Source organism: Cucurbita pepo, chromosome 4 (assembly GCF_057944985.1).
Source record: "Cucurbita pepo subsp. pepo isolate OVF chromosome 4, ASM5794498v1, whole genome shotgun sequence".
Classification (NCBI taxonomy): Eukaryota; Viridiplantae; Streptophyta; class Magnoliopsida; order Cucurbitales; family Cucurbitaceae; genus Cucurbita; species Cucurbita pepo.
Genome location: NC_141801.1, coordinates 76177 through 103973, shown reverse-complemented (window position 1 = coordinate 103973; position 27797 = coordinate 76177). Strand labels below are relative to the sequence as shown.

The 27797-nt window shown below is 38.5% G+C and overlaps 3 protein-coding genes across 3 annotated transcripts; 1 reads left to right on the top strand and 2 right to left on the bottom strand.

Moving 5' to 3' along the window:
* Nucleotides 1-153: 153 nt before the first annotated feature.
* On the bottom strand, nucleotides 154-21193 carry LOC111792995 (callose synthase 7). The gene is made up of 42 exons (XM_023674648.2): nucleotides 20282-21193; nucleotides 19320-19420; nucleotides 18426-18538; nucleotides 18246-18333; nucleotides 18049-18159; nucleotides 17794-17952; nucleotides 17190-17279; nucleotides 16985-17076; nucleotides 16579-16702; nucleotides 14847-14981; nucleotides 14685-14761; nucleotides 14523-14610; nucleotides 14209-14331; nucleotides 14009-14126; nucleotides 13512-13843; nucleotides 13300-13352; nucleotides 12977-13037; nucleotides 11228-11309; nucleotides 11096-11145; nucleotides 10882-10968; nucleotides 8011-8115; nucleotides 7580-7674; nucleotides 7411-7492; nucleotides 7129-7292; nucleotides 6857-6983; nucleotides 6570-6667; nucleotides 6367-6466; nucleotides 6124-6275; nucleotides 5477-5586; nucleotides 5279-5398; nucleotides 5106-5174; nucleotides 4808-4988; nucleotides 4590-4701; nucleotides 4032-4154; nucleotides 3772-3890; nucleotides 3550-3633; nucleotides 2626-2738; nucleotides 2323-2552; nucleotides 1313-2110; nucleotides 1151-1201; nucleotides 810-995; nucleotides 154-682 (listed from the first exon to the last, which is right to left on the bottom strand). The coding sequence occupies exons 1-42, from the start codon at nucleotides 20490-20492 to the stop codon at nucleotides 392-394; spliced, it is 5805 nt and encodes a 1934-aa protein (XP_023530416.1). The 5' UTR covers nucleotides 20493-21193; the 3' UTR covers nucleotides 154-391.
* A 359-nt stretch (nucleotides 21194-21552) lies between these two features.
* On the bottom strand, nucleotides 21553-22336 carry LOC111792996 (protein CYSTEINE-RICH TRANSMEMBRANE MODULE 6). The gene is made up of 3 exons (XM_023674649.2): nucleotides 22176-22336; nucleotides 21894-22074; nucleotides 21553-21772 (listed from the first exon to the last, which is right to left on the bottom strand). Exons 1-3 carry the CDS (start codon nucleotides 22204-22206, stop codon nucleotides 21727-21729), a joined length of 258 nt encoding a protein of 85 aa, XP_023530417.1. The 5' UTR covers nucleotides 22207-22336; the 3' UTR covers nucleotides 21553-21726.
* Nucleotides 22337-25538: 3202 nt separating this feature from the next.
* Nucleotides 25539-27459, top strand: LOC111792949 (putative BOI-related E3 ubiquitin-protein ligase 3). Its single transcript, XM_087123386.1, has 3 exons — nucleotides 25539-26256; nucleotides 26337-26670; nucleotides 26767-27459. The coding sequence occupies exons 1-3, from the start codon at nucleotides 26198-26200 to the stop codon at nucleotides 27412-27414; spliced, it is 1041 nt and encodes a 346-aa protein (XP_086979512.1). The 5' UTR covers nucleotides 25539-26197; the 3' UTR covers nucleotides 27415-27459.
* Nucleotides 27460-27797: the final 338 nt, after the last annotated feature.

The following is a 27797-nucleotide window of genomic DNA, read 5'->3' as shown; positions in this document are numbered from 1 at the left end:
ATATACACATTTTATATTAATCGAAGGAATGTTGTTTATTCGCATACTTCAACTTGGAAGCAGATTTTGGGTGCAGATCCTGGAAAAGATAGCGCAATTCCAGTTTCATCGTAAAGAGCTATTATTGTAAACAGATCAAAATAAAAACAGCTGTATCAGAATCATGGGGCTTCATTTCTTTCTGGTTCCAAAGAATTAGAGTACACAAAGAATTTGCTATCTTTAGCAGAAACAACACCAAATCCCAAAACTGTGGCAATCTCAAACTACTGGATTCATTTTCAGTACCTACGGAAATGATCATTTTCCCATCTCCCAGAATTCTAGTTGTCATAACTGTAACTCTGTATTGGAGAGATATGAAAAAGGAATAAGGTGTAGAAGAAGAATTCTATGATGGGAGAGATACAGTTGAAGTGGATGGCGTTTCTTTCTTTCCAGTAATGATCATTGATGGCGTTTCTTTTTTTCCAGCAAGAATCATTGATATCTGCAGACCTCTACTGAATGCCTGGTTGAAGAGCAGACGTGTTTGGAACTCTGACACAAAAGGGAACCATGACAGAATGGCCGTGGGCATGAAAATAATGAGTCCCATGATGTATTCATATGCTCTTGCAAGCTCTTTTATTGATTCCCAGAACCCTATGCCCTTCATCATCGGTCTGCAAGCCTGCCCAATCTTTGGAAAGAGGGGCAAACGTGAATCAATACTGGATCTTGAACTAAATTTTCATTACAAAAAACAATACACTAATTCTGTTTCAAATCAAACGGATATCATATGAGGACATAATTGCAAAACTTACTAGGACGATGGCCCATCCAGTAGGCAAGAACGCAATAATTGCTGCAAACAGATCCGACACTGTGAGGCCACAGACTACAAACAAGACAGTCATGACTGACATGAAACCAAGGAAGAGCAGAGCTTTCAGTATTCTGAACATGAGCTGGAAGTCGGTACCGAATTTTCGCCTGCCCATCGAAACTAACTGGCAGCCACATGTGACATAAATGTCAGAAAACAAGAATAGAAATCTTCCAAGAATACGGGAAAATTAAGCCGTCTAAAATAGTAGAAATGTCAAAATAGAAAATCAGTCTTCAAAGTAAGAAAATAGTATGAGAACCTTATGTAGGGGTGTACCTTTAAGACAACAAGAGCAATTACCATGACTACCCAAGAAAGTCCATAAACCTGGAAAGATATCAAAGCAAAAAGCAGCAGTGAGATATTGGCAGCATATCCAAAGTAATAGCAACAGGACAGTGAGAGAAAATATCTTGTGGTAATAGAAAAAATCCCTACCAATAAGCTCTTAATGCGATGGGATATATCAAGGTGGTAAACAATTCCATATTGGAAAATGAGGAATCGTAGAGCAAGAATTATCTCCAGCACTCTTCCCCTTATAGTTGTACTTTTCAGGTGTTCCTGTTCTCCATCCCACCAAGATTCCCAACTTTTGTCATGAGAGATTCCTATTCCACCACGATTTCCCATCCACCTTTTCCAATCTGTCCAGTCATCAACTGTCTTTTGCCAATCAAATCCAGATGGATTGAACACAAAGGGAGCAAACAGCCAGGAGGCAACCAGAAACCACATCGAGAAAGTGATGAACAGATAAAGTTTTGAACTGCGATACGACTGTCCATAGATTTGATAAACAAGCAGCAGAATCAACAGTTCCAAGCCTTTGACAAAGTGACTTCGTGAGTACTGCCTGTAATTATCAGCAAATTTTGCATGAAAAACGACAAAGCCACGACCAGTAGCACGATATTTAGAACCTCCATGCAAGATTGTTCGACCGTAAAAGTGTGCTTTAGTTCCAAGCTGGAATGTGAAAAAAACAGAAGCTAGTTGCAGCTGCATGATAATAAAATCACCAAGAGCAGTACGAAAGCCTTTTTCAAGGCCAATTTCCATAACCATTGGTAGTACCAGCAACAAGCCTAGTTGAAAGACAGACTGGGTAGCCAAAGCCTCTTCCAGAGCCTTAGTCTGACGTATGGAAGGGTTTCCAAGAATCTCCCTTTCAACACCACTCATAACCATGTACAAACGTCCATATAAAAATACATACACCGTCAGCACAGTTACCTGCGAGATGTATACAAAAGCTAAGAATGACCTTTGTTATTATGGCGAACATGCACAGGTAATAAAAGGCGCCATTTACGAATTGAAAATCAAAAGAATAATCATTTACTGTAGACCTTCTCGAATTTGGAAGTAGTTATTCAAGGAAAGTGCAAACCATATATAAACTATATCTTAATAGCATGAGAAGATCTTGGTTGTGGAAATAATACCATACTACTGAAGTAGAATCCAACAGTTGTGAAGTAGAACGACAACATTCTAAAGAAGTCAAATCGGCGTCCAAGCCTATAAACATCACGACTAAGTGTCTGCTCTCCATTCCCATTTGCAACCTTGGCCTCAAAAAGTGATATTTGATTCATGCCCACATCTCGCCCCTTGCCTACTTGGATGTACTCATGATGCGTGACAAACCCCCCACGAAGAGTTGAATTATATCCTGTAAAGATTGGCACAATTAATTGACATGTGGAATCTATCTGCATGTCTCCTTCAATTGAAATAAGAAATACCAGCAAAGATATCCTCGCTTAAGTTAACGACTCTAGAAGCTTTACTGATTCCACCCCTTGTTATGTGGAAGATTCTGTCAAATATGTCAGGATGACCATAATGGAAACGTACCCTGTGAAAGTGCCATGTGAGCTTATGGATACCATCGATGATATCAATGTTTCAACAAATCAGACTATTTTTTTAAAAAATAAAATAAAATAAAATAAGAATATGTTTTTTCATTCAAAAATACATACTGTAAACAATAGCATAAAAAACCCAGATTTGTAACTTCTGGAGAAATGCGAAAAGTTCTACTATTGCACAGTATCAGAAAACACAGGTAGCAAATGCCCAGGAGATATTACAAAAAAGAAAAAATGAAAGGAAGGTATTTCTATTAACAACAATATAACTATAAGGTATAATTTTGTGCAAGACACTCTTAGACCTTGCTGGCAAGTACTAAAACTACGAAAATGACATGGAAAAGGGACAGTGATGTCAATATACTACGTAGTACAAAAAAAAAAAAAAAAAGATGATGAAATAAAGTAATCTATGGATTAAATCCCTGGAAATAGTCCTTAGAATTTGCTTATTATCCAATACCAATCTGCATTCAATCTTTCCATGATCTCATGCAGGTATCTCTGACACCAAAAATGGCTTACACCTTCCCTATTCTCAGTAGCATCAAAAGTATCCATTTTGCAACCATTTTCAAGATAACAAGGATTGTTGAAAGGAAATAGAAAATGGGAAAGCACCAAGGCACACAAAGACCCACAGAATGTCCAAAAAAACAAGTTAAAATATCAACAGAGAGGCCTACAGTTTTAAAATCTAAAAGTTAACTACATGCAGCAAGTCAATATCATATATAACTGTAAGTACCGAACGTCTATTGATAATTATATACTGATAAATCAATGACTTGCCTCAAAGGATTTGCCAAGATTCGTTGGCCAATAGTTACAAAACTAGTCTCCTGATTGGACATGAACCAAGCGAGAGACGAAACACTGTAAAAGATGAGTGGGAAACAAGTATAAATCATTGTCAACCATCAGATGTCAAACAAAATATTTTTGTTGAAAACTGACATGTTAGGTTCCCGTATAGCAATTACTAGACTCAAACTTAAGCATCAAGGGACTGACCTTCCAGTAAATATATGCTCCCTCAAACCCAAGATTGTGGGTTTTCGATCTGCATGACGGTTCTTTTGGAGCTCTTCCAAAACATTTCTCATTTTGAAAGCTTCTTCAAAATAGTTATCCTGTGATTTTTTTTTAAAGATTTGTGAAGTTTCAAACTGTCAACTTTCAACAATAATAATTTTACAAATGAACTGAACAATGAAACAATAAAACAGCGTCATGCTACACTATCTTCAACTGAAGATGGAAAGGTAAATCACCTGGTTCATGTCTATGGTCTGCAGAGCTTGTCCACGAGTGAAGATAATGGCATGATTTTGATTCTCAGGTTTTCCTTCACCGATTGCCGTTGGAGGACCTGGAAGCTTGATTCTATAGATTTCCTAAATGCATGGCAAGGAATTAGAACTGCAACATCTAGGGAAAGTTCTAAAAAATTAACTCCCTGCTCCTACACTTCAATGAGAAACATAACCAAGACACCTATATTTCCACTTGGCTACAGATAAAGGCTGAAGGATGAACATGATTCTCATTATGAATTGTTCAAAGAAGTAAAATAGAAGAATACCATAACTCAAATTTTATAATAAAAAAATTACTTTGTCAAATCAAGCCCAAAGCTCTAAGTATTTGTTTTTTAATTCTAACCTTGAACAGGAATAACTTCTTTATAAGAACTATCTCAGAATCCTAGGTAGAAAACAAAATTGTAAAATAAATGTGGCACACTGCATACATAATTGGAAGTAACCAGTAAGAGGTTGCATCGTAATATAACAGCGGGTGAGTAAAATTTAGAAGCCACTCTCCTATACCTCATCTAATTTATCACCTCCCTTCACAAGAACTGAGAAATAAACTTTCTGGGGCTTTCCATTCACTGTCTCATCTCTTTCATCTATGTAAGCAACACGTAGAGATGGATACCTGCACAGTTTTTATTTTATTTATATCAAATAATAAACAGGCTGAACTTTTAGGTGACCGCTGTAAATTGTAAAGGCTAGCAACTGCATATTAACATCTGACTCACGTTAACATCAGATTGAGAATATTATTATAGCAACTCCGATCACGAGCATCGTCAGACTTCTTCTGGGCACCATAGATTTGGCATGAGACAACATAAGTGAATTTTAGATCAACCAGAGCTTGTGCACGGTCAAGGAATGCTTTCCTCTCCTTCTCATTTAAGTTGTTCCGATAACCACCAGCTGCCAAGTAAATAAGACAAATCTCGAAGTTAAGTACATCAATTACTCAGTTTGGGAATGAATCAGGCTTAGAATCTGGATCTCATGCTAACAGAAAATATAGAATAAAAAACGTACTATTCTCCCCAGCAAATTCCAGAAAGAATTGAAGTTGAAGCGCATCACGGTAGTACATCATACCACGAACTGATAAACCATCAAGATTTATAGATGTAGTAAGAATTAAGGTTAGGATCCATAAATTTTAACACAGGAAACGAGAGGAGAAGAGATGGGGGATTTCTTTCAACCTGTTCTTGATAATGTCTGCCCTCTGTAGGATACCCAATGGCGTATTGACTCCATCCTCTCCTTTTCAGTATATCCAAGTTTTGGATCTCTAATTCGCTCCAGAAAGTTGGTCCATTCATCTAGTATGTAATCAAGCAAGTGTAAGTTTTTGTCCATGGCATTAAATATAAAAGAAAAAGCAGGAGGATGAAGCTCACCAGGATATATTTTTTGGAGATAGAACAAAATTGATATTCCATCCTCATTTTCTTTGTTAAGTTCCTCATCAGAATAAAGGACGTCTTCTTTGTAATAAGGAGTTAAAACACTAATCATAAATCAGCAAAGAAAATGAGTTATCAAAGCAGAAGGTGATATAGAAAAACAATAATATAAACTGCAATTCAATAGACAACATCAAGTAAAATGCTAAAATGAAATACTTGAGATAGTGATCAAGAGAGAAAAAGAGAAAGCGCTCATTAAAGAATCTCTTTTATGAAGGCTTAAACCACCATTTTTCCGCCAAGACCTACTCCAACTTTTAAAGCCTCAACGTAACTTTTCCTTAATAGCAATGGAAATTTTTTTTTTTTTTCTTTTGTGGGTGACAGTATGTACTAAAAACAACAGGAAACAGAAAAACTAGAATTCCTCCTACCTAACCATAAAAAGATTTAGAAAAATATAAATAAACCATCCAAATGATATGAATACCGTCAACTTCCAACAGAACGTACCTATTTGTTGTAGCACATTATATAAATACTATAAAATATCATGTTTTTTCTCGTAAGTCTCAGGCAACAACTAGTCATCAAATTGGAGATTGAAATGCATGAAAGCCAAATCTAAAATGACGGACCTAAACGATAGCATGTCACGGACTTTAGGAGCTCTAGGCATAGTCATAAATAAGGAATTCGCAAAGAATGTGATACGCCGACGGGCCTCCAAGTTTTGAGGTACATTAATTGCAGATTCCTTGACAGTCAAAAGCAAAGAAAGCCTGACAACCTGTTAACAAATGCAATAGAAAATTAGCCCTAATTTTTAAATGACATATAAAGAAAATAAGATAAAAAAGCTCAATGGTAGCAAAGAAAACCTTTTCTATCCACGATTTGTTTTGTGTAAGTTGTATGTTAATATTCTCAAACCTCTGCCCTTTCTTCCCATCAGAGTTTCCATCTTCTGCTCCAAGAATTCTAACATAGGAAATAAACGGTTGCACATACAAGAATATCAAACGAGGTTCATCCTAATACAATGTTTTAATGTGTACACATACTTATACTTCAAAAGACTTACTCAGAGCCATTAACCATGACATCCTGCGTGATAATCTCAAATATGTCCTGGAGAACATTGATTATCTGTGACCCACCAACTTCATTGTCATCACCACGCTGTCAAAACACGCAGATGCTTAAATGTATGTACAGTTTGTTATAAGAAACCGAACTTCAAATGAAAGAATACAAGAGCATACAAAAAACAAGCCCACAATAAAAGGGATCCCAAAACTAATATACAGTTTTTGTTCTATCAAAGACACCATCATCATTGCAAACATTTATTGAATGCAAAAGACATACCACAAGAAGCTTTAAAAATTTCTCCAGCTTCTCACTGAGCGAAGGAAGACCACTCATCTTGAAATTGCTTAGGAATTTTTGCTGCTGAATGCTAATTTCTACTTCATAGCAAATCTGCCGCACAATTCTGTTTTATAAGAGCACAAATATCATGAGAATTTATCATGAGAATGGATAGGAAGAGGAAGTGTTTTTCATCAAATAAAGTTGTTAGCAGAAAAGGTGGTATCAAGACTATCTAAAATAAAGCTCTAATATTATGATCTCCTTACATCTTATCGCCTTCATCCTCCAACAGTTCAGTGACTATATCTCTGAGTGTCTCATAGCATTCTATTACAGCAGAATACATATAATCATCACTTTTAATCTTCCTGAATAAGTCAACATCCTCCTTTCCCTTGAAGTCTTTTGCCATATCCAATGCTATTGGAATCTAGCATCATTGGAGAAAAAAAGTTTAGTTAGTCACATAACTAGTTTCAATTCAAAAACAACAAATGTGCACCGCATGCCTTTCAACTGTCTCATAAGTCTACAAGGATCCTATATACCTTACTAGCAAGCAAGAAAGGAGGCCATTGTACTACAGAGACTTCATTTGAAGAATATGGAACCAGTAGTAAATCTCTATCCCTGCATGAAAGTATCAGTCAGAGGAAAATGTTGGGAACTTCCAAATTTTATGTGAATTGAACTTCATAGTAAGATTGCGGTGATGACCTATCACTGATCAGGTCCTCTTGTCGCATAGATAGTATGAATTTATTCCAGACATGAGAAAAGTTGGTAATATTCTTCCTTACCCGTGATTCAACCTGTGATGAAAAAGTATACATTTTATAAACAAAAGGAATAATTTAAGTAATGGCTGGAAGTTGTTAATTAAAAGTTGAAAGTATTGCCTTCTTAGATAGAATTTATAAACAATAAACAAGTGAAATGATTATAAAATAAGAAATATTGAAATTTCGTATTATTTGATCGATTATCCAACCTCCAAATCATGTTATCTCCATTAGTTAAAACAAAATGAACCATTCATTTTTGTAATAAGGCATGGACTTGCATATTTAGTTGAAGGGAAAAATATGTGATACTATTAGAATTTCATAATCAAAAGAATACATCAATAACTTCAAAACTAACATTACCAGGTCCTTTCCCTTGGAATCCATATCTGATGATGGAACCAGTCGTTCACTGAAGGCTGAAGGAATGGCCTCAAACCTGGACCGCAACATGCCAAGTGTCCTTATCTAAAAAATACTGAGGTTAGAAAATGAAAGCAGGGAAAAAAATCATTCACCCAGTAAAATAGTAAAATATTGTAACATTTGAGTAAAAAGAAAGTTGAGTTTTGTATAAAGGCTGAATAGGTCAATAACCAATTAGACACAAAATTGAAAGCATAGACTTATTAGACATAAAATTAAAAATTTCAAGACTTATTAGACACATGAAAGTTGTTTCTAATAGATACGTTTTAAAGTTCAAAGATTTATTTGACACAGCCCTAAAATTTCAAGTTTTGAACTTATAATTTAACCATAGTTATATTATATTGCCCCCAAAATAGTTTTACTAGTTCTTAACCATGGGCAATAATATACTTTCATAATATCTGGATTTGTATGAAGAAAAAAAGAAAGAAAAGAGGGATCAGTGACATCAGCAGAGGACCAGCATCACGTCAGCGTGATGTTAGGAACCACGACTCTCCACAATGGTATGATATTGTCTTCTTTGAGCATAAGCTCTCATGGCTTTGCTTTAGGCTTCCCCAAAAGTCCTCATACCAATGGAGATGTATTCCTTATTTATAAACACATGATCGTTCCCTAAATTAGCCAATGTGGGACTCCCTCCCAACAATCCTCAACAATCCTCCCCTCGAACAAAGTACAACATAGAACCTCCCCTGAGGCCTATGGAGCCCTCTAACAGCCTCCCCTTAATCGAGGCTCGACTCCAATACACCATTCCCTTTGCTCGGCACTTGAGTCACTTTTGACTACACCTTCAAGGCTCACAACTTCTTTGTTCAACATTTGAAGATTCTATTGACATGGCTAAGTTAAGGGCATAGCTCTGATACCATGTTAGGAACCACGACTCTCCATAATGGTATGATGTTGTTCACTTTAAGCATAAGCTTTCATGGCTTTGCTTTGGGTTTCCCCAAAAGGCCTCGTACCAATGGAGACATATTCCTTACTTATAAACCCATGATCATTCCCTAAATTAGCCAATGTGGGACTCCCTCCCAACAATCCTCAACACGTGACCATATGGTCAACGGTCAATTTCTTTGACCTCATCCCTTGTTTTATGGTTTTTAAGTCTCCCAAGTTGTTTTCACCAGTTTTATTCTTTTGATTTAATTTGGACATATTTGAGGAACTATAGGAAATTTTAAATTTTCTAAAGACTTGAACCAAGCCCATGAAGTCGACAACCAAGTAAGTTGCCCTTTGAATTTTTAAGCAAGAAATACTTGTAGGGATGGATAGGACTTGGCCATATGAATAATTTGAACGTTTTCAGGATGATTTGAGCATGAAAATGGATTAGTTAAACCCTGAATTATGGATTTATGCCAGTTTCGCTCGATATGCATGTTTAGGACTTCCACCATGTAACCTGCTTTATTTAAATGTTTTAGGACTTTGTCACGTTATGTTTTATCGTACCTTGCTTGATACGCATGTATGTTGTGCGGATATGTATATTTTATGATTTAATGTCATTTATGCCCTAGAAGCATGCTAGAAGGTTGGAATACCTACATATCCCCTAATTGACATATGGACCGAATGTTATGTGCCCTAGAGGATATGTATGATCTGTTAGTGAGTCTTAGTCTATGCTAACTTTCCCCGAGTCCTTGAGCCACATTTAGGGTATTATGACGACATGGGTCGACTAGGTCTATGTAGGGACAGTTCGGGTGCAACCCTTGATCATGAACTCACATCAACTGGTGAAGGTTCACTTAGCATATAGGAATGCGACGTCACCCACTTAGGGTCGATGACACACTAGAGGGTATTACTGAGGGAGCTTCAGTTGTGCCTGGAGTTGGCCTTGCATCATTCTAGCTTGGAACAGAGAGGAATAGGGAGCATTGTCAGGTGACATTAGGGGAGCTTTCAGCTATCGCTTAGTAGTAGGCATGTATGGAGTTATAGGTAGATTAAAAGTCACCTATCATGAGCGATGAATCCTCCATACCTGTTAGACTTCCCTAAAACTCAAGACATATGAGGGCACCCAGACTTATGCACAGGAAGCGTGTTGACGTGTTGGACCCTAGAAATTAGGAAACAAGAGGCTAAATGCACCCTGAAACCTTAATACACCGTGATGGGTAACTTACACCCTTGAAATAGAAGTAGGGTATATGAAACTTATAAGCCTGAGAGGGCTAGATATGAACTTTAAGAGCATGAGAGGGCTAGATATGAGCTTGAGATGGCTAGATATGAACTTTAAGAGCATGAGAGGGCTAGAAATGAACCTTAAGAGCCTGAGAGAGCTAGAAATAAATCCAAGCCATGGAATTGGCCAACTCTAGGACCCTAAATAAGCACATAGCTTAAGAAACATTGAATAGAAGAAGTTTCGATGAGAGCCTACAAGTAGGTGCTTAGTAAGTATTTTTATATTCATTCCTGCTATTCTTTGTTTATAGATGGATCGTAGACCGTTGTTCGATGATGGGAGCATGCGGCTGCAAGGAACCTTAGTTTTTTATATTATTTTAATGTCATCTTCTTGAAACTTGTGTTATTTTGTAAATTGTTTTCTCTGACACTGCGGACACACTTTGTACGTTTAACACTTTTCATATCAATTTACTGTTTAAGTTTGACTTTATTTTCCTCGTGTTTCCTGTCTTACAAGATTGACAAATTTTACTGCCTTTTTTTTTACCTTCAATCCACGTGGCGATCTGTGATTCAAAACCTCGAAAAGCATGTCATTACAACTTTTCACTCGATAGAAAGAGACTAAACACTAACCTCACCCAAATGGCTGAAGGCTCCATGAATGCCACCAAAAATCGTTGAAAATATTGCATACCAAATTTGTGCATCCATAAAATAAACCTACATAACAATAAATAAATAAATAAAACAAAACAAAACATTACTACAACAAGTCATGATGTGTAGCAATGGGAACAATTATCTTAAATGTAGTCATCATACATTCCTGAAGTTCTACTTCACTTACCAGGACAATTGGAGCCCATATTGCTATAATAACGCCAATATTATATGACACTATCATTCCAAAATAACCGTTAGAACCAGATATAGCATCTTAATAATGAGTTTAATATTTCTTCCAATAATAAAATATTACCATGTGGAAAGAACTCGTGCCATTCATAATTACCAATATGCATTCCCATAATCAACTTTGTAGGACCAACGAGCGGATATATCTATTCAAATGCAAATAATAAACATTAGAGTCTCAAAGATATTAATGTCTCCACTAAACATGATAAAAATAATTCACCAGTATAGACAATGAGGTAATATAGTCATGCCATGCTTAGTTACTGCATTTACTGTATCAAAGAAGCGGTTCAGTATCCAGTCCAATAGGACTGAGAGAGATAAGGACTACTCTACTTCGTTTAATTGCCAAAGAAATTCAGAGGATTTTATATACTAAGTAGGTGATTACCATGACTCAAACTCATTCCATCCAAGCCCTTTATTATTTACATATCCTTTATTGACCACTAGGTAAATTCATGGTTGTTCATTTATCAATCACATTCAGCCTTGACCACGAAATAAAAATTAAATTAAATTGAAATAATAGAAAAGACCATATTGTAAACGTGTTCACAAGTCATTCTATCTTGAGAAACTTTTGAAGGTTTTTACGTCTCGATCATTTTATCAACATGGTCATCATGTTATACTTTTGAAGGCGGAAGACTCACCCTAATACAAGTCACATTGTCCAACCTCCCCCCTAACTACATGTTTCTGTTCGAAATGGCATAAAAAGTGGGTATGGATACAAAAAGATTATTAAAAAACTATCGATGGAAAGATGGCTCACATCTTGTCCGATGGAATATCATAAACCTCCCAGCAGACAAGTGAGGACTTGGTCTATTTTCGAGTCCCCAAATGAATATGGAGATTTTATCATGAAGACACCGCCTAGTGGAGAAAACTTATAAAGTCTAAATATACTCCTACATCATGTACAAATTGACCCCCTCTATCTTCAGCAAAGGGGTCATGGATGTACATAAAAAATACCAAAATCTCATCACCAAGTGCATTTTCCATAGAGTGGGTAATGGAGAAAGTACACATAGGGATGATGTCAGCAAACTACGGGATTTGAAGCTTGGTAGGAACCTAAAGGATCGACCTTGCCCCAGTTGTATTGTCTAAAGAAGTAAACTCATTGAAATGGCTTCCTAGAGTCGAAGTGGTCTTCTCTACAAAAAATTTTATGATGGACATAGGAGAAAAGACAATATAGAAAGGAAATCATCCTAAAAAGGTGAAGTTTTCCTATGGAAAATGGTGGATAAATCCATTAGCAAAAGTGAAAATCTAATAATAATAATAATAATAATAAAATGCCCTGCATACTCTATTTCCAAGTTGGTGCACAATAGGCAAGAAAAACAATGAATCACAAACCCATTTATTTATGCAATGCACATACGCTCAAAATTTCTGGACAAAAATTCTCTCAATTTAATGCTGCTACTATATTTGGTTCCTAAAGAAACTCATAGGATATTAAATCTTAAGTAGGTGGTCACCATAGCTTGAACCTATTTCCTTTAAGCCCTTTATTATTTAAATTGGCCCTTCTTTAACCAATAGATATGACCGGGTGGTTGAGTACGAGTATAAACTATTTCATTTCATTTTCTATTTTCCTAGAAAACAATTTTCTCTAAAACATTCCTCTTGTTCGATCACATCATAAATTGAATCACCTTGCAGATATTTTACAAATATTCCCTTTTAAGTACAAAAGAAAATGATTATTATGAACTTAGATGAATAGCATTTATGAGTTCTGTAAGGTACTATAGTCAAATTATTGGTTGATAAGAACAATCACCTCCACATAGTAGCTGAATGCTAGCTTACTGATTAGCAGCAGAATCCAAAACAGTGAATACCTGAGCCCAAGAAAGTTTTATCAACAGTGAGAAATAATGAAAACAGGAAAAGGCAGCAATGCAGAACACCCACGTAACCAAAAAGTTCTGTCGCATGAGATCCTATATAGACAATAAAGAAATTTCAAATAAAAGCTAAAATGGTAGCTGAGCCACAGTTGTTTGCAATGCTAGAACTGTAGCAGCATTAGGTTGGTACTTGCCTCTACTGTAGCACGATTAAATTGAGAGAAGGAATAAATAAATATAAAGCTATTCTTACTTCAGCAATGAGAACATGTCTTCATGCATGCCTCTCCCTACATAAAGTTTAGGCTGCAGTATGGCCAAACCAAACATCTGATGAGACTAAAGAGAACTGAACCTAGAACATGCGATGAAAAACGAAACGAGAGCCAAACTCAAAATATAAAGCATCTAAACAACCAGCAACATGCACTTCAGTCAAAAGTAATGAATGTTAAACGTACTTACCTGAGCCCACCACATTAGAAATGTGATAATTCGCCAATTTGAACGCTCCATCTTTTTCCTCAAAGGTGGAAGCAAAAATACTAAGCAAGACAATATATTTGGTATCATATATACTGCAACAGCATAATTATAAAATGACTGGTTCTGCCAGTCCGCAGCCCAATTACTGAAAAATTTCACGAGTCCAGTGGGATTTTGCATGGTATTAAAATATGCAATAGGCAAAACCACGACCCATGCTGCTGCCACTATAAACTTTAGAAGATAACGTAGTATTTGGGTAAACTTCAAGCTCCTCCATGCAATCCAACTTAGAATTATATCCAGAGTAGCTGCAGAGAAAGCATACATCATGACGAAAATTGCCATAAACTTAAAATCATTAGCTAAGATAATATTTGACGGTCATCAACAGAAAGCTTCACAGGAACTGCAACTTTGTGTACCACATTCTGAAAAACTATATGAAATAGAATTAATTGTGATTGATGTCATACCTCTCACAAAATTAAGAATGGCAGCAGTAATGAAAATGCTCAAAACACTTTTGAAGACATCGGCATCAAAAACTGCTAGAAGAGATCCACCAGGACTCCAGGCAATTATTACCATAGCCTGAAATCATTAAGTTATAGATGATATTGTGTTCCATGAGAAAAGGTGATGAAAGAAAAGAAAGCCAAAAGGTCGATAAAACCTGGTATGCCAAGATGAGGAATATCCACATTCTGTCAAAGCTTCTATAAAGATGCAAAAAGGTACGGACTTCAACAAAATTTGTTTTAGGCTTCCTCTTTCCAGCAGCTACTAGGTTAGGATTCTAAAATTCAAATACAGTTTCATAAATGTTAAAAAATTATGCAAACCAATGTATAGCATAAGACAAGCATGTGCAAGACAATAACGCTCAATTTTTATGAAGAAACTTTACAGCTGGATTAATCTGCCACAAAGAGAACAATGTATAAATCAACTAGCACAAAGAAAGAAGAGCATGTGTGAGAGAGAGACCGCATTTGCAGGTTGTACAGAATCTGAATGTCTAAAAAAATCTGATTTAGGGTTCATAGGCCATCCAAGGTTCAAACATTTTTCAGACCTAGATCAACAAAAAAAAAAATCAATTAATATTATCAAAAGTTCAACATGAATTTACTTCTTGGTGAAGCATACCAAAAGTACTCATTGAGATCATCATAGTTCCGCCAGGTAGAATGGCTAGCCTTGCCTCCTTTGTTTCTCTTAGCTTCCTGTTGTACCAAGCAATCAATTCTTAGATCAATCCTTATGAAAATTAGGGAACGGGTAAACTGATCAAATAAAAGATGTAATTACCATCAGAAGAACTTGGTAAATTGGAGTTATTACTTCCCTCAAAAATGATTCATCATCACATATTTCTGTCTGAAACGATTCTCCACTGACAGGATGGACATTGCTATACAGAATCCCATAGACAACGTTGGCCATCTTACATATTGAAGAAACAAGAGTAAGATTGAGCATTCTTAAACAACAATATGTTCAGAGTTTTAAAAAAAAAATGATATAAATTAAAAAAGGTCACAATTTAGAATGTAACCATTTGAAAGTAATGTGCCGTAACTTAACAATTTGTCCACAATAAAGATCAAATACTGTTCCAAGAATGGTAAATTAATTAGATCAAATCAAATTAAATTTCATGATTCTCATTGAAAGTGATAAATACAAAGGAAATGTACTCACACTCTGAGTAGTATGGGATCATAATAAGCCACACAGACAGAAAAAAAAAACAAAATAAAACCCTAAGCGTCCAATCTGTCTACATGATTCGTATTATCTCACAAAAATTTAGCAATCATATGCCTAACAAAATGCTGCATAAATCAGAACTGCATTACATCATCACCCAACTGAACTTATTTTATTTGAAATTATTCCCATGATATCTTCTTATAAGAAGCAGGAAATTCTTGAAGCCTACGAAAAAGTAACTCCCATTTTGAAGAAAAGCTCCAAGATAAGCAACGGAAGAAATATTATTCCAAAGGAATTAAGGTTCCTTGTAAACATTTTGGGAATATTCTGCTATTCCTGCCAAAAATTGCTTTATATGGTTTGACCACGAAACTGCAGACTATCATCTTGTGAATAATTACTAAACTTATTTAGTTCAGATGAATAGTCCTACAATAGTTGATATCGGTAAGTTGATTCTTGGAAATAATGTAAACTAGAACCAAGTGTACGTCTTGTGAGGATTTAATTTATTCCCGCGGAGGTTCAAAAGCCTTGCAAAATCCACCTTCAAATAAGTTCTGCCCTTACATTGAAGTATGATATGAATTTGATCCTAGTCTAATTGGCTTAAACCAACAATGAAGAGCAAGCTAACTTTTTGTAAGAACTTTGAATCTTCCCTTCTCTTCCTGACTCAAATCTAAATTGTATCCCCTACCCAATCTTGGTGGATCTCTCACTTTCATATATTCCCTTAATTCAACACGTAATTGTACCCTTGCCCATCAATCTGTTACACTTTACAACTAACAAGGTTTCACCCTCTGTCCCACGGCCCCCCTCCTGTTCCTTGGCATGCTTCTAAAATTATCCTTCAACTCCAACGCCCTTAACTTGCTAGCATCTACCTAGATCTCATGGATTCATCAATTGCTGGCTCCAATGCATATAATTGTTAATTAGAAGTACAATTGGATGAATTAAATCCAGTCTCCACCCTGTCCAATTACCTTGTCTCGTCTTTCGTGCAATATTTCATATTAGTCATATATTGTGACCTAAATTTCAGGAAAAGTAATCATTGAACATAACTCTTCAGGAAGTTTGAACGTAAGAACAATTATCTATTTTCAGGATAATCAAATTTCTGGATAATGATGCTCATGAAAATGGCATTAAAGTATTCATGATCAGGTCAACATGGTGCCAATAAATAATTGTAATGGAAACAACAATTTTAAATGATATTTTAATGGCATCAAGTGCACTGAGCGTTTGAGAACAATAAAAAAATTTCAAGACATTATATGGGCATGACAATGTAATAAGAAAACATACATACATTGTGGAAAATGTAGCATAGACATTCAGGCATGAAGCGAATATTTGAAGCTTCACCCCAGATAAGAAGATGGAGTCCAATATAAATAAGCTGCAACTGTTGTCGGTCACTTTCATGAGGAAACCTGAAGGACGAAATAAACCATGTATACATAAGCCGCAAGGTGTTGGTGACAACCAATGTTAAAAATCATGTCCTTGGTAATAGCCCTCAAATGTTCAAATAGCACAACGATTTCTACATAGATTATATATAATAATGTATAAGATATGCTTAAATAAAGGCATTTATAAGTTGTGTGCATGTCAATGTAACAATATATTACACAGATGACAGCATCAATGGAATTTAATAAAATTCCAAGACATTAACTAATGGTAGCAATATTCATGGTAATAAGATATACCCAAGATTTGGCTTCCAACGAAGATAGTTACACCACGAAATATAGTTCTTAAAGATTTTTTCACTCAGTTGCTGTACGGTGCCACTTTTTAGCTGCATAAACACAAAATATTAACATGAGATGCAGCACATGAATTCTAATAGAAATTTGAGATCACATTATAATCGGAATAGTATAGATATTTCTCAACTGCAAAACAAATTACCTGTTTAGGAACTTGTGGGTTCTTATTCCTTATATCAATATTTGCAAGGAGCAGAATTAAGTGTTCCCTCTGGTTTGCAACATTTCCTTTCTTCATATCCAAAGAAGACATGCTAGCAGTTAGCAGATCTTATCTTCCCTTTTACCATATGCATACAGTATCACAACTAGACTCACTAAAGTTGGATGTAACAAATCTAAAAGTATTTTAACCCTTGAGAAAATTAATCCAATAGAAAGCACGATTTTCTTTTCTATGAGAAGAAAAAACACCAATCTCAAATATCACGGACACATCCCAACAATGAAAACTTCTAATCCTTATTGGCATGAATAACAGAAAGAACGAAATACAAGATAAAAAGCAGCGAGCAGCACTAGATCAAATTAGCAGATGATTGGATGTATAGGGACTGGAATTTGGATCACAAATTCACAATTCCACGAGCTATAAGAAACCAAGTCTGAATACTCCATCAAATATCAAAGAAACCCTAAACACCCTCCAATGATATTGAGATTAGAGCCAGCTAACCCCCAGAAGCAACTACCAGTAACACTAAAACAAATTCCATTGTAACTAGAGTCTCCAAAAGACAAGTTACCTGAAACCCAAAAATAGAGGATAACCAATCAAGTATATCATTTATAGGTTTCACCCTCTCCGTTGGTGCTGGCGGATTTTCATCGGGGTTGCCAGTTGAATGAATTTGGGGCATAGGAAGATTGTTCACCTTCTGTAATGCTTCAATTGCTGCTTCAATCTATACAATACTGATGAAAGTAAGTATAGGGCACTAAAATTAAGAAGTTAAGTAGTGAACTAACGCAAATATAGTATCATTTAGACTACTGTTAACCTCCGGAAGTTCCATGATAGCTGGTTTAACCGCCATCGCAAACAAGGGGAGAATGTTATAATGTTTATGCTGCTCTTTTTTCCTTTGAACCTCCTTGGCATATTGCTCTGTCTGTAATGACAAATTAGACAAATTATTTCATGTTTTTGTTCGAGGAATTAAATTATTTCTTGCATTGAAAGTTTGAAGACTCGTACCTCTACGTCAATTTTTGAAGAAGGTACCACTGTCTGTAGCACTTCATATAGTACAGTCGCTATCTGATACATCTTAGCCATCTCTTCCCTTCAGGAATTCAAGAATCAAAGGAGAACAAAAGGTGTAAGCAGCATGCAAACCAAAACTGTGGCATATGAAAGATGAGAAACAAAACTCACGGTCGTTTGGTATACTCTCCTCCTTCGATATTGTGCTTATAGAATCTCTGGTAAAAGGCCTGAATTTCTTGAACATCATGTCTTTCAAGGATTGGGTGTGTTTCAGTTTCTTCCTGTAACAAGTATACATTTTCTTTGAGCACTTTGATCCATGCCTTAAATCAACAAAATATTATATAGATGAAGCATTATATCTAAATGTTGCAAAAATCTTATCATTCAAAAAGTAGAAATTTAAGGTGCTTATTGCACATTCCACCTTAGGAAAAAAAAAATACATTATGTATATCTTTAAAAGCTTCTTAGAAAATTAAGCATAATTTAAACAGATGCTTGATGATGTTCAAACATCATGGTTCTGAAAGATGAAACAATAGCAGGGAAGAGGAGGAAAAGTTATGAAGGAAACTTTTGACCAACATATAACTGTGATATTTTGTATAGAATTTAAATTTGTGAGGCTATGAAAGTTTGTAGTGAAAAGGACTCTAAATAGACAAATTAATGGTTTAAGCAATTAACTTGAATGACACATGGATATGAACATGACACCGTGTATTTTATTTAAATCTAACATAGACATGAAAAGGAGACGTTTATTAGAGTATATCATTTTTAAATATATTATTTTTCTATCATAAGAAAATTTTAATTTAACAAGCTTATGTATTTTTGTCCTCAAAACACATTGCCCAAACTAAAATGTCTGTTCTTCATATTCTTTAAGTTAAATAATAATAATAATCTGAATGTAAACTGTTTGATGTTTTAAGTAATAAAGTTGAACCTATTAAAAGCCAACTTTTTTACCAAATCTAGAAAGTAATTATCTTGAGCCGATTGAAGTTCAGTTTGTGACCATATCTAGAAACACTATGATATTAAAAGGTATACCCTTTCAAGTCTGTGTAACAAATAGGTCTTGAATTGCCGGACACCACGTCCACTTGATGTTGGATCCATTTTATGAGCCTTCTCAAATGCATGGAAGCGGCCTACAAATTAAAGTAACAAGGAATACAAAGTTCAATTGTGGTTTTAGGAGCTAAACAACAGTGCAAAAAGAAAATAAGAAATCTCTGCAACATCCGGTTGGTAACATGGCCACACTCATAACATGATCCAGCTGTAATTTTTGTTTTACTGCACCTACAGAACTACAAGTTACGCAAAGGAAACTTTTCCAAGTATATCACCTACCAGTGAAGGATAAAGGTAAAAGTTAAAAGGCAGAAGGAAGTTGATAGATGAAAATTTTCAGTATCCATTCAGCATAGTCCCTAAAAAGTTCTCTAGTTCGTGAGAAGCGGGTCCTTCCACTCATATCAATAAGAAAAGGGGGGCTAAATTGAGAAAGAGGAAAATTAAACATATATGAAGATAATTTCACATTACATGAAGTCGCTTGCAAACTCAATGGTTTGGTTGGTTGCATGAGAAAGAACTTGTGTTATGTATCCCAATATAATTCAATGAAGCCACATCATTGTGTTCTAGAGATTACATAAACCATTATTGAAGTCCATCCAATTCAAGTGACGGAGCAGTTCCAAGCTTGGCTTGCCACAATTACTATATGATAGAGAGAGTAAGGAATGGTGGTGGCAAAGACAAACCATCCCTGCCTCTCAATTGACTATCACTCTAGACATGAAAATGATTGCCGTTGTAACCTCTTCCTATTTGGGCTTTCGGTACGGTAAAAAAAAAAAAAAAAAAATCACGCAAAAAAGTAAAAAGTATATCATGATGGATGATTTCAGGCAGTTACTAGTACGTAATAAAGAGCAGAAGGAAATGGCGTAGATTAAAAATAAAAGTATTATAGTTAAAATTATATGAGTTGGGGTGATTACAGAGATAGGCGACTCTGGGATTTTCGGGCTCAATCTCGTTGGCTACACGGAGAATGGGGGCAATGGACGCAAGGGACGAAGGGACGAGCTCGCTGTCAATGCCGGAATTATCCTCGGGCAGCTCAACCATCCGAGTGGGCGTTCGGGTAACCCGGCGAGACAAGGAACGGGGCGGGCCCACCTCGTTCTTGCTCCCACTGGAGCTGGCCATGAGTTGGGTTGGAAAGTGTCAACAATCTGGAAACTGTTGGGGGTGAGGGATTGGGAGAGCGAAGGAGACAGGGTGTTGGTGTCCGTGTGTGAAAAGTAGAGGAAATGGGGAAGAAAGTGGGGAGGAGCATGTTTATGTAGGTAGTAGTAGTAGCAGAGAAGAAGGAAGATGCTTTGAGTGTGAGGTGGGGCAGTTGGAAGGAGGGAGGAGGAGCTTTTGGATTGCTCGGGGAGAAAGAAAAGAATTGGAATAGTGAGTGGGATGATTGAGTTGGAGTTGCTTTGGAGTTTGATAAGGAATTGAAGGTGAGGGGAAAAGGTAGAATGCAGAGGGCGTAGAGTGTGGGTGTGGAATGGGGCTGGGAATGGGTGCTTTGGCTTTTGCTTTTGCTTTTCTTTTTTGGCGCTAATAAATTAAATTTATGCATTAACAAAGGTGACAGCTACACTGCTTTGTGGAGAGTAATTTTCTATAAAGCACTCTTCTGAGCCTCGCTTTTTTCAGGTGGGAAGACGCAAGACGAAGCTTTTGGCTTGCTTTTCCCGCCTCACTCTCACTCTCACTGCTTTTTTTTCCTGCCAACCCAACCACAGTGGAGACGATGAACTTATATGACCTTCACAATTGCACCAAAAAGGAGATTGTAAAACGGTTCATTTTTCATCCCTCCTTCTCTTATACTTTTTAACTATCCTATATTCCTCTCACTATTCTTATACTCTTAACTATCAACAGATTCAAGTCACACTCTTCTCTTTTTCTTTCTTTTTTTTTTTTTTTTTTTTTTTTTTTGTAATTTTCATGTTAGTTCAATAGTGCACTAGTTAAAGATCAAATGGATTATCTTGAAATATGGAACGCTACAAATGTTATGGTTAAAATAATGTACTAAAATCACAATTAAGAAAAGGATTGATCTCTCAACCACTTATATAAATTTATTTATTTTTGATAATTAATTATTGTATTATAAAAGTATTGTTTGAACGTCCAATTTATAAACAAAATGTAAAGTTGTGAACAAATGTTGAAATGGTGTTAAAGGAATGGCAGCATAGTATTACGCAACAAAATTTATTTATTAACAAAACAAATGTGAAGCAAATAATGATAAATAAGACCTAGTATATACCAGAAATACAAAAAAGAAGGGTATAATAGTAATAGTAACAATAATAAAACAATGAATGTGAATCGCTCCAATCTAAAGCAGTAACCAAGGTAGGCAGCATTCTCAGAAGACACAGTCCAGCACCCAGCAGCAACACAACGCAGCAACGCTACAAACACACAGCCATAAGTTTCATTAATAATCACTTCTGTATATATACTTCTAAAACTCATAATTTAAGGGAATTTAAAACAAAGGTTACAAATATTTTAGAAGGAGAGGAGACTCACCATCCTTTCCAAAACCCATCCCCCTTGGATTGAGTTTGTGGCGTACAAGTTTGGTGCGGGTACTGTGGACCCTCTCTCACCGGATACCCAACTGGCGGCGGCGCTGCAACATAAGGCCCCGAATTCGACTCTTTCACTTCCTCCACCGCCGGATACGACGGAGGCGGCGCTGGATAGGCCACTGCAACAGATTTAAAAAAGAAACAACCACTCTGTTTAATATACATAAACTGCAGAAGTAGTAATTGAAAATGAAATCAGTGGGAGGCAGCTTCAACTTACTGGGAATTTGTTGATGGGGATACTGGCTCATGATGGCAGATGAACAACGAAAAGTTAGAGAATTGCAGAGAAATGATGGAGGGATTTTAATTGGAATGCGAGTTTATGAAGAATCCATGGGGTTTATATATATTAATAAATATGGTGGGAAAAGAGAAGGTGCATGGAAATTGAAATGAGGTGAAAGGTCGGTTTGTTCGCTTCACCAAGAAGAATTTGAGTTTGATATCATCAACCGCGTATTTGACTTGTAATTCAAATACTTCAACTCTGGAAGTTTCCGTATATCTATATATGTTGTTGGACGTGACAGATGTAAGAATAATGCATAACATCTTGGGTCCAATGGAGTTTGGTTTTCAGATATGGGCCTCACGGGCCTGGGTTGAATGAAGAAATTCTGGGCCTCACGGGCCTGGGTTGAATGAAGAAATTCTGGGCCTCACGGGCCTGGGTTGAATGAAGAAATTCTGGGCCTCACGGGCCTGGGTTGAATGAAGAAATTCTGGGCCTCACGGGCCTGGGTTGAATGAAGAAATTCTGGGCCTCACGGGCCTGGGTTGAATGAAGAAATTCTGGGCCTCACGGGCCTGGGTTGAATGAAGAAATTCTGGGCCTCACGGGCCTGGGTTGAATGAAGAAATTCTGGGCCTCACGGGCCTGGGTTGAATGAAGAAATTCTGGGCCTCACGGGCCTGGGTTGAATGAAGAAATTCTGGGCCTCACGGGCCTGGGTTGAATGAAGAAATTCTGGGCCTCACGGGCCTGGGTTGAATGAAGAAATTCTGGGCCTCACGGGCCTGGGTTGAATGAAGAAATTCTGGGCCTCACGGGCCTGGGTTGAATGAAGAAATTCTGGGCCTCACGGGCCTGGGTTGAATGAAGAAATTCTGGGCCTCACGGGCCTGGGTTGAATGAAGAAATTCTGGGCCTCACGGGCCTGGGTTGAATGAAGAAATTCTGGGCCTCACGGGCCTGGGTTGAATGAAGAAATTCTGGGCCTCACGGGCCTGGGTTGAATGAAGAAATTCTGGGCCTCACGGGCCTGGGTTGAATGAAGAAATTCTGGGCCTCACGGGCCTGGGTTGAATGAAGAAATTCTGGGCCTCACGGGCCTGGGTTGAATGAAGAAATTCTGGGCCTCACGGGCCTGGGTTGAATGAAGAAATTCTGGGCCTCACGGGCCTGGGTTGAATGAAGAAATTCTGGGCCTCACGGGCCTGGGTTGAATGAAGAAATTCTGGGCCTCACGGGCCTGGGTTGAATGAAGAAATTCTGGGCCTCACGGGCCTGGGTTGAATGAAGAAATTCTGGGCCTCACGGGCCTGGGTTGAATGAAGAAATTCTGGGCCTCACGGGCCTGGGTTGAATGAAGAAATTCTGGGCCTCACGGGCCTGGGTTGAATGAAGAAATTCTGGGCCTCACGGGCCTGGGTTGAATGAAGAAATTCTGGGCCTCACGGGCCTGGGTTGAATGAAGAAATTCTGGGCCTCACGGGCCTGGGTTGAATGAAGAAATTCTGGGCCTCACGGGCCTGGGTTGAATGAAGAAATTCTGGGCCTCACGGGCCTGGGTTGAATGAAGAAATTCTGGGCCTCACGGGCCTGGGTTGAATGAAGAAATTCTGGGCCTCACGGGCCTGGGTTGAATGAAGAAATTCTGGGCCTCACGGGCCTGGGTTGAATGAAGAAATTCTGGGCCTCACGGGCCTGGGTTGAATGAAGAAATTCTGGGCCTCACGGGCCTGGGTTGAATGAAGAAATTCTGGGCCTCACGGGCCTGGGTTGAATGAAGAAATTCTGGGCCTCACGGGCCTGGGTTGAATGAAGAAATTCTGGGCCTCACGGGCCTGGGTTGAATGAAGAAATTCTGGGCCTCACGGGCCTGGGTTGAATGAAGAAATTCTGGGCCTCACGGGCCTGGGTTGAATGAAGAAATTCTGGGCCTCACGGGCCTGGGTTGAATGAAGAAATTCTGGGCCTCACGGGCCTGGGTTGAATGAAGAAATTCTGGGCCTCACGGGCCTGGGTTGAATGAAGAAATTCTGGGCCTCACGGGCCTGGGTTGAATGAAGAAATTCTGGGCCTCACGGGCCTGGGTTGAATGAAGAAATTCTGGGCCTCACGGGCCTGGGTTGAATGAAGAAATTCTGGGCCTCACGGGCCTGGGTTGAATGAAGAAATTCTGGGCCTCACGGGCCTGGGTTGAATGAAGAAATTCTGGGCCTCACGGGCCTGGGTTGAATGAAGAAATTCTGGGCCTCACGGGCCTGGGTTGAATGAAGAAATTCTGGGCCTCACGGGCCTGGGTTGAATGAAGAAATTCTGGGCCTCACGGGCCTGGGTTGAATGAAGAAATTCTGGGCCTCACGGGCCTGGGTTGAATGAAGAAATTCTGGGCCTCACGGGCCTGGGTTGAATGAAGAAATTCTGGGCCTCACGGGCCTGGGTTGAATGAAGAAATTCTGGGCCTCACGGGCCTGGGTTGAATGAAGAAATTCTGGGCCTCACGGGCCTGGGTTGAATGAAGAAATTCTGGGCCTCACGGGCCTGGGTTGAATGAAGAAATTCTGGGCCTCACGGGCCTGGGTTGAATGAAGAAATTCTGGGCCTCACGGGCCTGGGTTGAATGAAGAAATTCTGGGCCTCACGGGCCTGGGTTGAATGAAGAAATTCTGGGCCTCACGGGCCTGGGTTGAATGAAGAAATTCTGGGCCTCACGGGCCTGGGTTGAATGAAGAAATTCTGGGCCTCACGGGCCTGGGTTGAATGAAGAAATTCTGGGCCTCACGGGCCTGGGTTGAATGAAGAAATTCTGGGCCTCACGGGCCTGGGTTGAATGAAGAAATTCTGGGCCTCACGGGCCTGGGTTGAATGAAGAAATTCTGGGCCTCACGGGCCTGGGTTGAATGAAGAAATTCTGGGCCTCACGGGCCTGGGTTGAATGAAGAAATTCTGGGCCTCACGGGCCTGGGTTGAATGAAGAAATTCTGGGTCTCACGGGCCTGGGTTGAATGAAGAAATCGGCCCAAAGCCTCAAATACAATAGCTCCACTATTTTAAATTAATTATAAAGAGTTGAGTTGTTTTTTAAATTTGAAAGCTGTGGTATAGCTCTAAAAGTGGAGGGACTATTTAGGCAATTTGGTGGCTGAAACAAGCGTTTTGGCGTTTACCCAACTTAGGAAAAAAGGAATTGTTTTGTAAGGCACAAGAGTCCAAAGGACGTTGTAGAGTATTAGAATTTGATTTTATTTTATGAATTTTGTACCATATTTAAATATACAATATATGCAAAGATGGTAACAAATTGAAAATGAAAATTTGAGAGGTCTCATGTGGGAGCACCATGAATCACACTCTCCGCCATACCAAACTTTTAATATGCTGCCAAACACACCACCCGGGTACACCGTACCCTCAACGACCTCTGACCCCTCCTATACGGCTACGCTGGCACTTCCCACGTGTCAAATGAGAAAAAAAAAAGGAAAAAGAAAAAAGAGAGGGTGTTTTGTAGTTTAGGTGGGCCTACGTGGCGGCCTAGTCTCTACCTCCACTGTCCATTTGCTACGTGGCGTATTCATACGCTGTGAGTTATTTAAATCAATCAAACAAACAAACCAACCAATTTCCCTCTCGATTATTTTGAAGTTGCCTTGAAAGCAGGGTTAAGATAGCCCCATCCGAAACTACTAAAATACCCCTGGCTATTCCACTAAATTACACCCTCCCTGTATTGAAATACTAAGCATGTAGAAGAGTCAAAACGCAACCCAGTTCAAAAATAGACAACCCCAAACCCAAAAAAAGGCAACCCCATACGGCTTGCTTCCTTGTTTTCATTTGCACGTCCCCCCTCCAATTTTCCCCATTATTCTCTTTCTCTCCTCTTTCTCTCCCTAACTCCCACCAACACTTCCCATTGGCATAAGAAGACTCGAAGACTCCTTCTCTGTTTTACAACAGGATTTTCAAGACAACAGCGACAACAGCAACAACAGCAACATTTCTTTTCTCTCATGGCTGTTGAAGCTCGCCATCTTAATCTCTTCCATCCTCAACTAATAGGAGGAAACAGGTATACATATATGCGGTTTTGTTTTCCAGTTCTTATAGTTTTTGGATGTGATTCTGACGATGGGAGTGATGGATTTGCAGAGAATTTCCGATTCCGATGGAAGGAGATGCGAATATTTACAACACCCAAATGGGTTATGGGCTTCCATTACTCTCCGGAACTACCACCGCTGAAACTCTTCTTCCGCCTTACAATTCCGCGATCGTCGATTCAGTTTCCCCCAAAACTGTAGCCTCCGCGACAATGAATTCGGAACTCCCTCTGCCAAGAAAGCGCTGTAGAGAATGTATGAACAGGAACCACCCTTTCGCCTCCTATCCCAAGTCTTGTGGAACTTTCTCGTTTCTTGGCGAAGACATCTCCCCCCAGATCCAGCAGCAGCAACTCGACATGGACCGTATAATCTCCCAACACGTAAGTCCAGTTGATCAACATTCAATTATTTAATTAATTAAACTCCCTTCACCCGGATTTGGAATTGATGTGGGTTTTGGTTACATATGGGAACAGTTGGAGAAGGTGAGGTCGGAAGTGGAGGAGAAACGGAATAGTGATGCGAGGAGGATAATGGAAGCGATGGAAGTGAGTGTGATGAAGAGGCTAAAAGCGAAGGAGGAAGAGATGGAAAAGATGGGGAAATTAAATTGGGCATTAGAGGAAAGAGTGAAATGTTTATGTAGAGAGAATGAAGCATGGCGCGACATGGCACAGACGAACGAAGATGCGGTGAATACATTAAGAAGAAATCTGGAAGAAGTTGCGTGTAAGGTAAAGGAAGATCGAAAGCAGAAGCAGGGAATGGAGGATGGAGGGAGGGCATTGGTGGAGGAGGCGCAGTCGAGCTGCGGGAGCAACGAGGGGGAGGGGGAGGGGGAGGGGGAGGAGGAAGGAGAGTGGCGCGTGGTAGAGAATAATAAGAATAATGGGAATAATGGGAATAATGGGAATAATGGGAATAATGGGAGGAGGAGGAGGAGGAGGAGGAGGAGGAGGAGGAGGAGGTGGTGCAGAAGGTGCGGGAAAGAGGAAGCGAGTGTGGTGATATTGCCGTGCAGGCATCTGTGCCTATGTAGTGGGTGTGGGTCATGGGTGCACGTATGCCCCATCTGCAAATCCTCAAACAACGCCAGTGTACATGTAAACATGTCTCCTCTTTAACTAAGATACTTTTGATATCAATACCACTGTCCTCTTTATTTTTAATTGATGTAATGGGGAAATTTAAGAGGCGAAAAGAAAAGGATTTGAACAGAAGGGCGTTGGTTGATAAGATGGGAATAAGCGGGAGGGAGGCAGCGCCAATAATGGGAGCCCAAGTTTGTTTTATATATGTACAAAAGAAAAGTGGAAAACGACATGCATTGAATATTGTAGGACCAAAAAGAAAAGTGGAGACCGGCATGGCCCCTCCATTGCCCCCTCCATTGCCCCGTGAATCTGATTCCTCCAGAACTACAAAAATCACAACTTTGATCCCTCCTGGAATGGAATGGAATGGAATGAAATTTGAATTCCAATTCTACTCTCTTGCTTTTGGTATT

Bases quoted from the DNA above. Each gene is read 5' to 3' on its own strand.
- LOC111792995 (XM_023674648.2), bottom strand. From the start codon at position 20,492: ATGGCCAGCTCCAGTGGGAGCAAGAACGAGGTGGGCCCGCCCCGTTCC. The intron at 18,160-18,245 runs GTACGAGTCTTC...TTGTCATTACAG, and splicing joins CTTCAAAAATTGACGTAGAG to ACAGAGCAATATGCCAAGGA. The intron at 5,399-5,476 runs GTGAGCTTCATC...ATTACATACTAG, and splicing joins TCTCCAAAAAATATATCCTG to ATGAATGGACCAACTTTCTG.
- LOC111792996 (XM_023674649.2), bottom strand. From the start codon at position 22,206: ATGAGCCAGTATCCCCATCAACAAATTCCCA. The intron at 22,075-22,175 runs GTAAGTTGAAGC...AATCTGTTGCAG, and splicing joins TCCCCATCAACAAATTCCCA to TGGCCTATCCAGCGCCGCCT. The intron at 21,773-21,893 runs GTGAGTCTCCTC...GTGTGTTTGTAG, and splicing joins GATGGGTTTTGGAAAGGATG to CGTTGCTGCGTTGTGTTGCT.
- LOC111792949 (XM_087123386.1), top strand. From the start codon at position 26,198: ATGGCTGTTGAAGCTCGCCATCTTAATCTCTTCCATCCTCAACTAATA. The intron at 26,257-26,336 runs GTATACATATAT...ATGGATTTGCAG, and splicing joins CAACTAATAGGAGGAAACAG to AGAATTTCCGATTCCGATGG. The intron at 26,671-26,766 runs GTAAGTCCAGTT...ATATGGGAACAG, and splicing joins ACCGTATAATCTCCCAACAC to TTGGAGAAGGTGAGGTCGGA.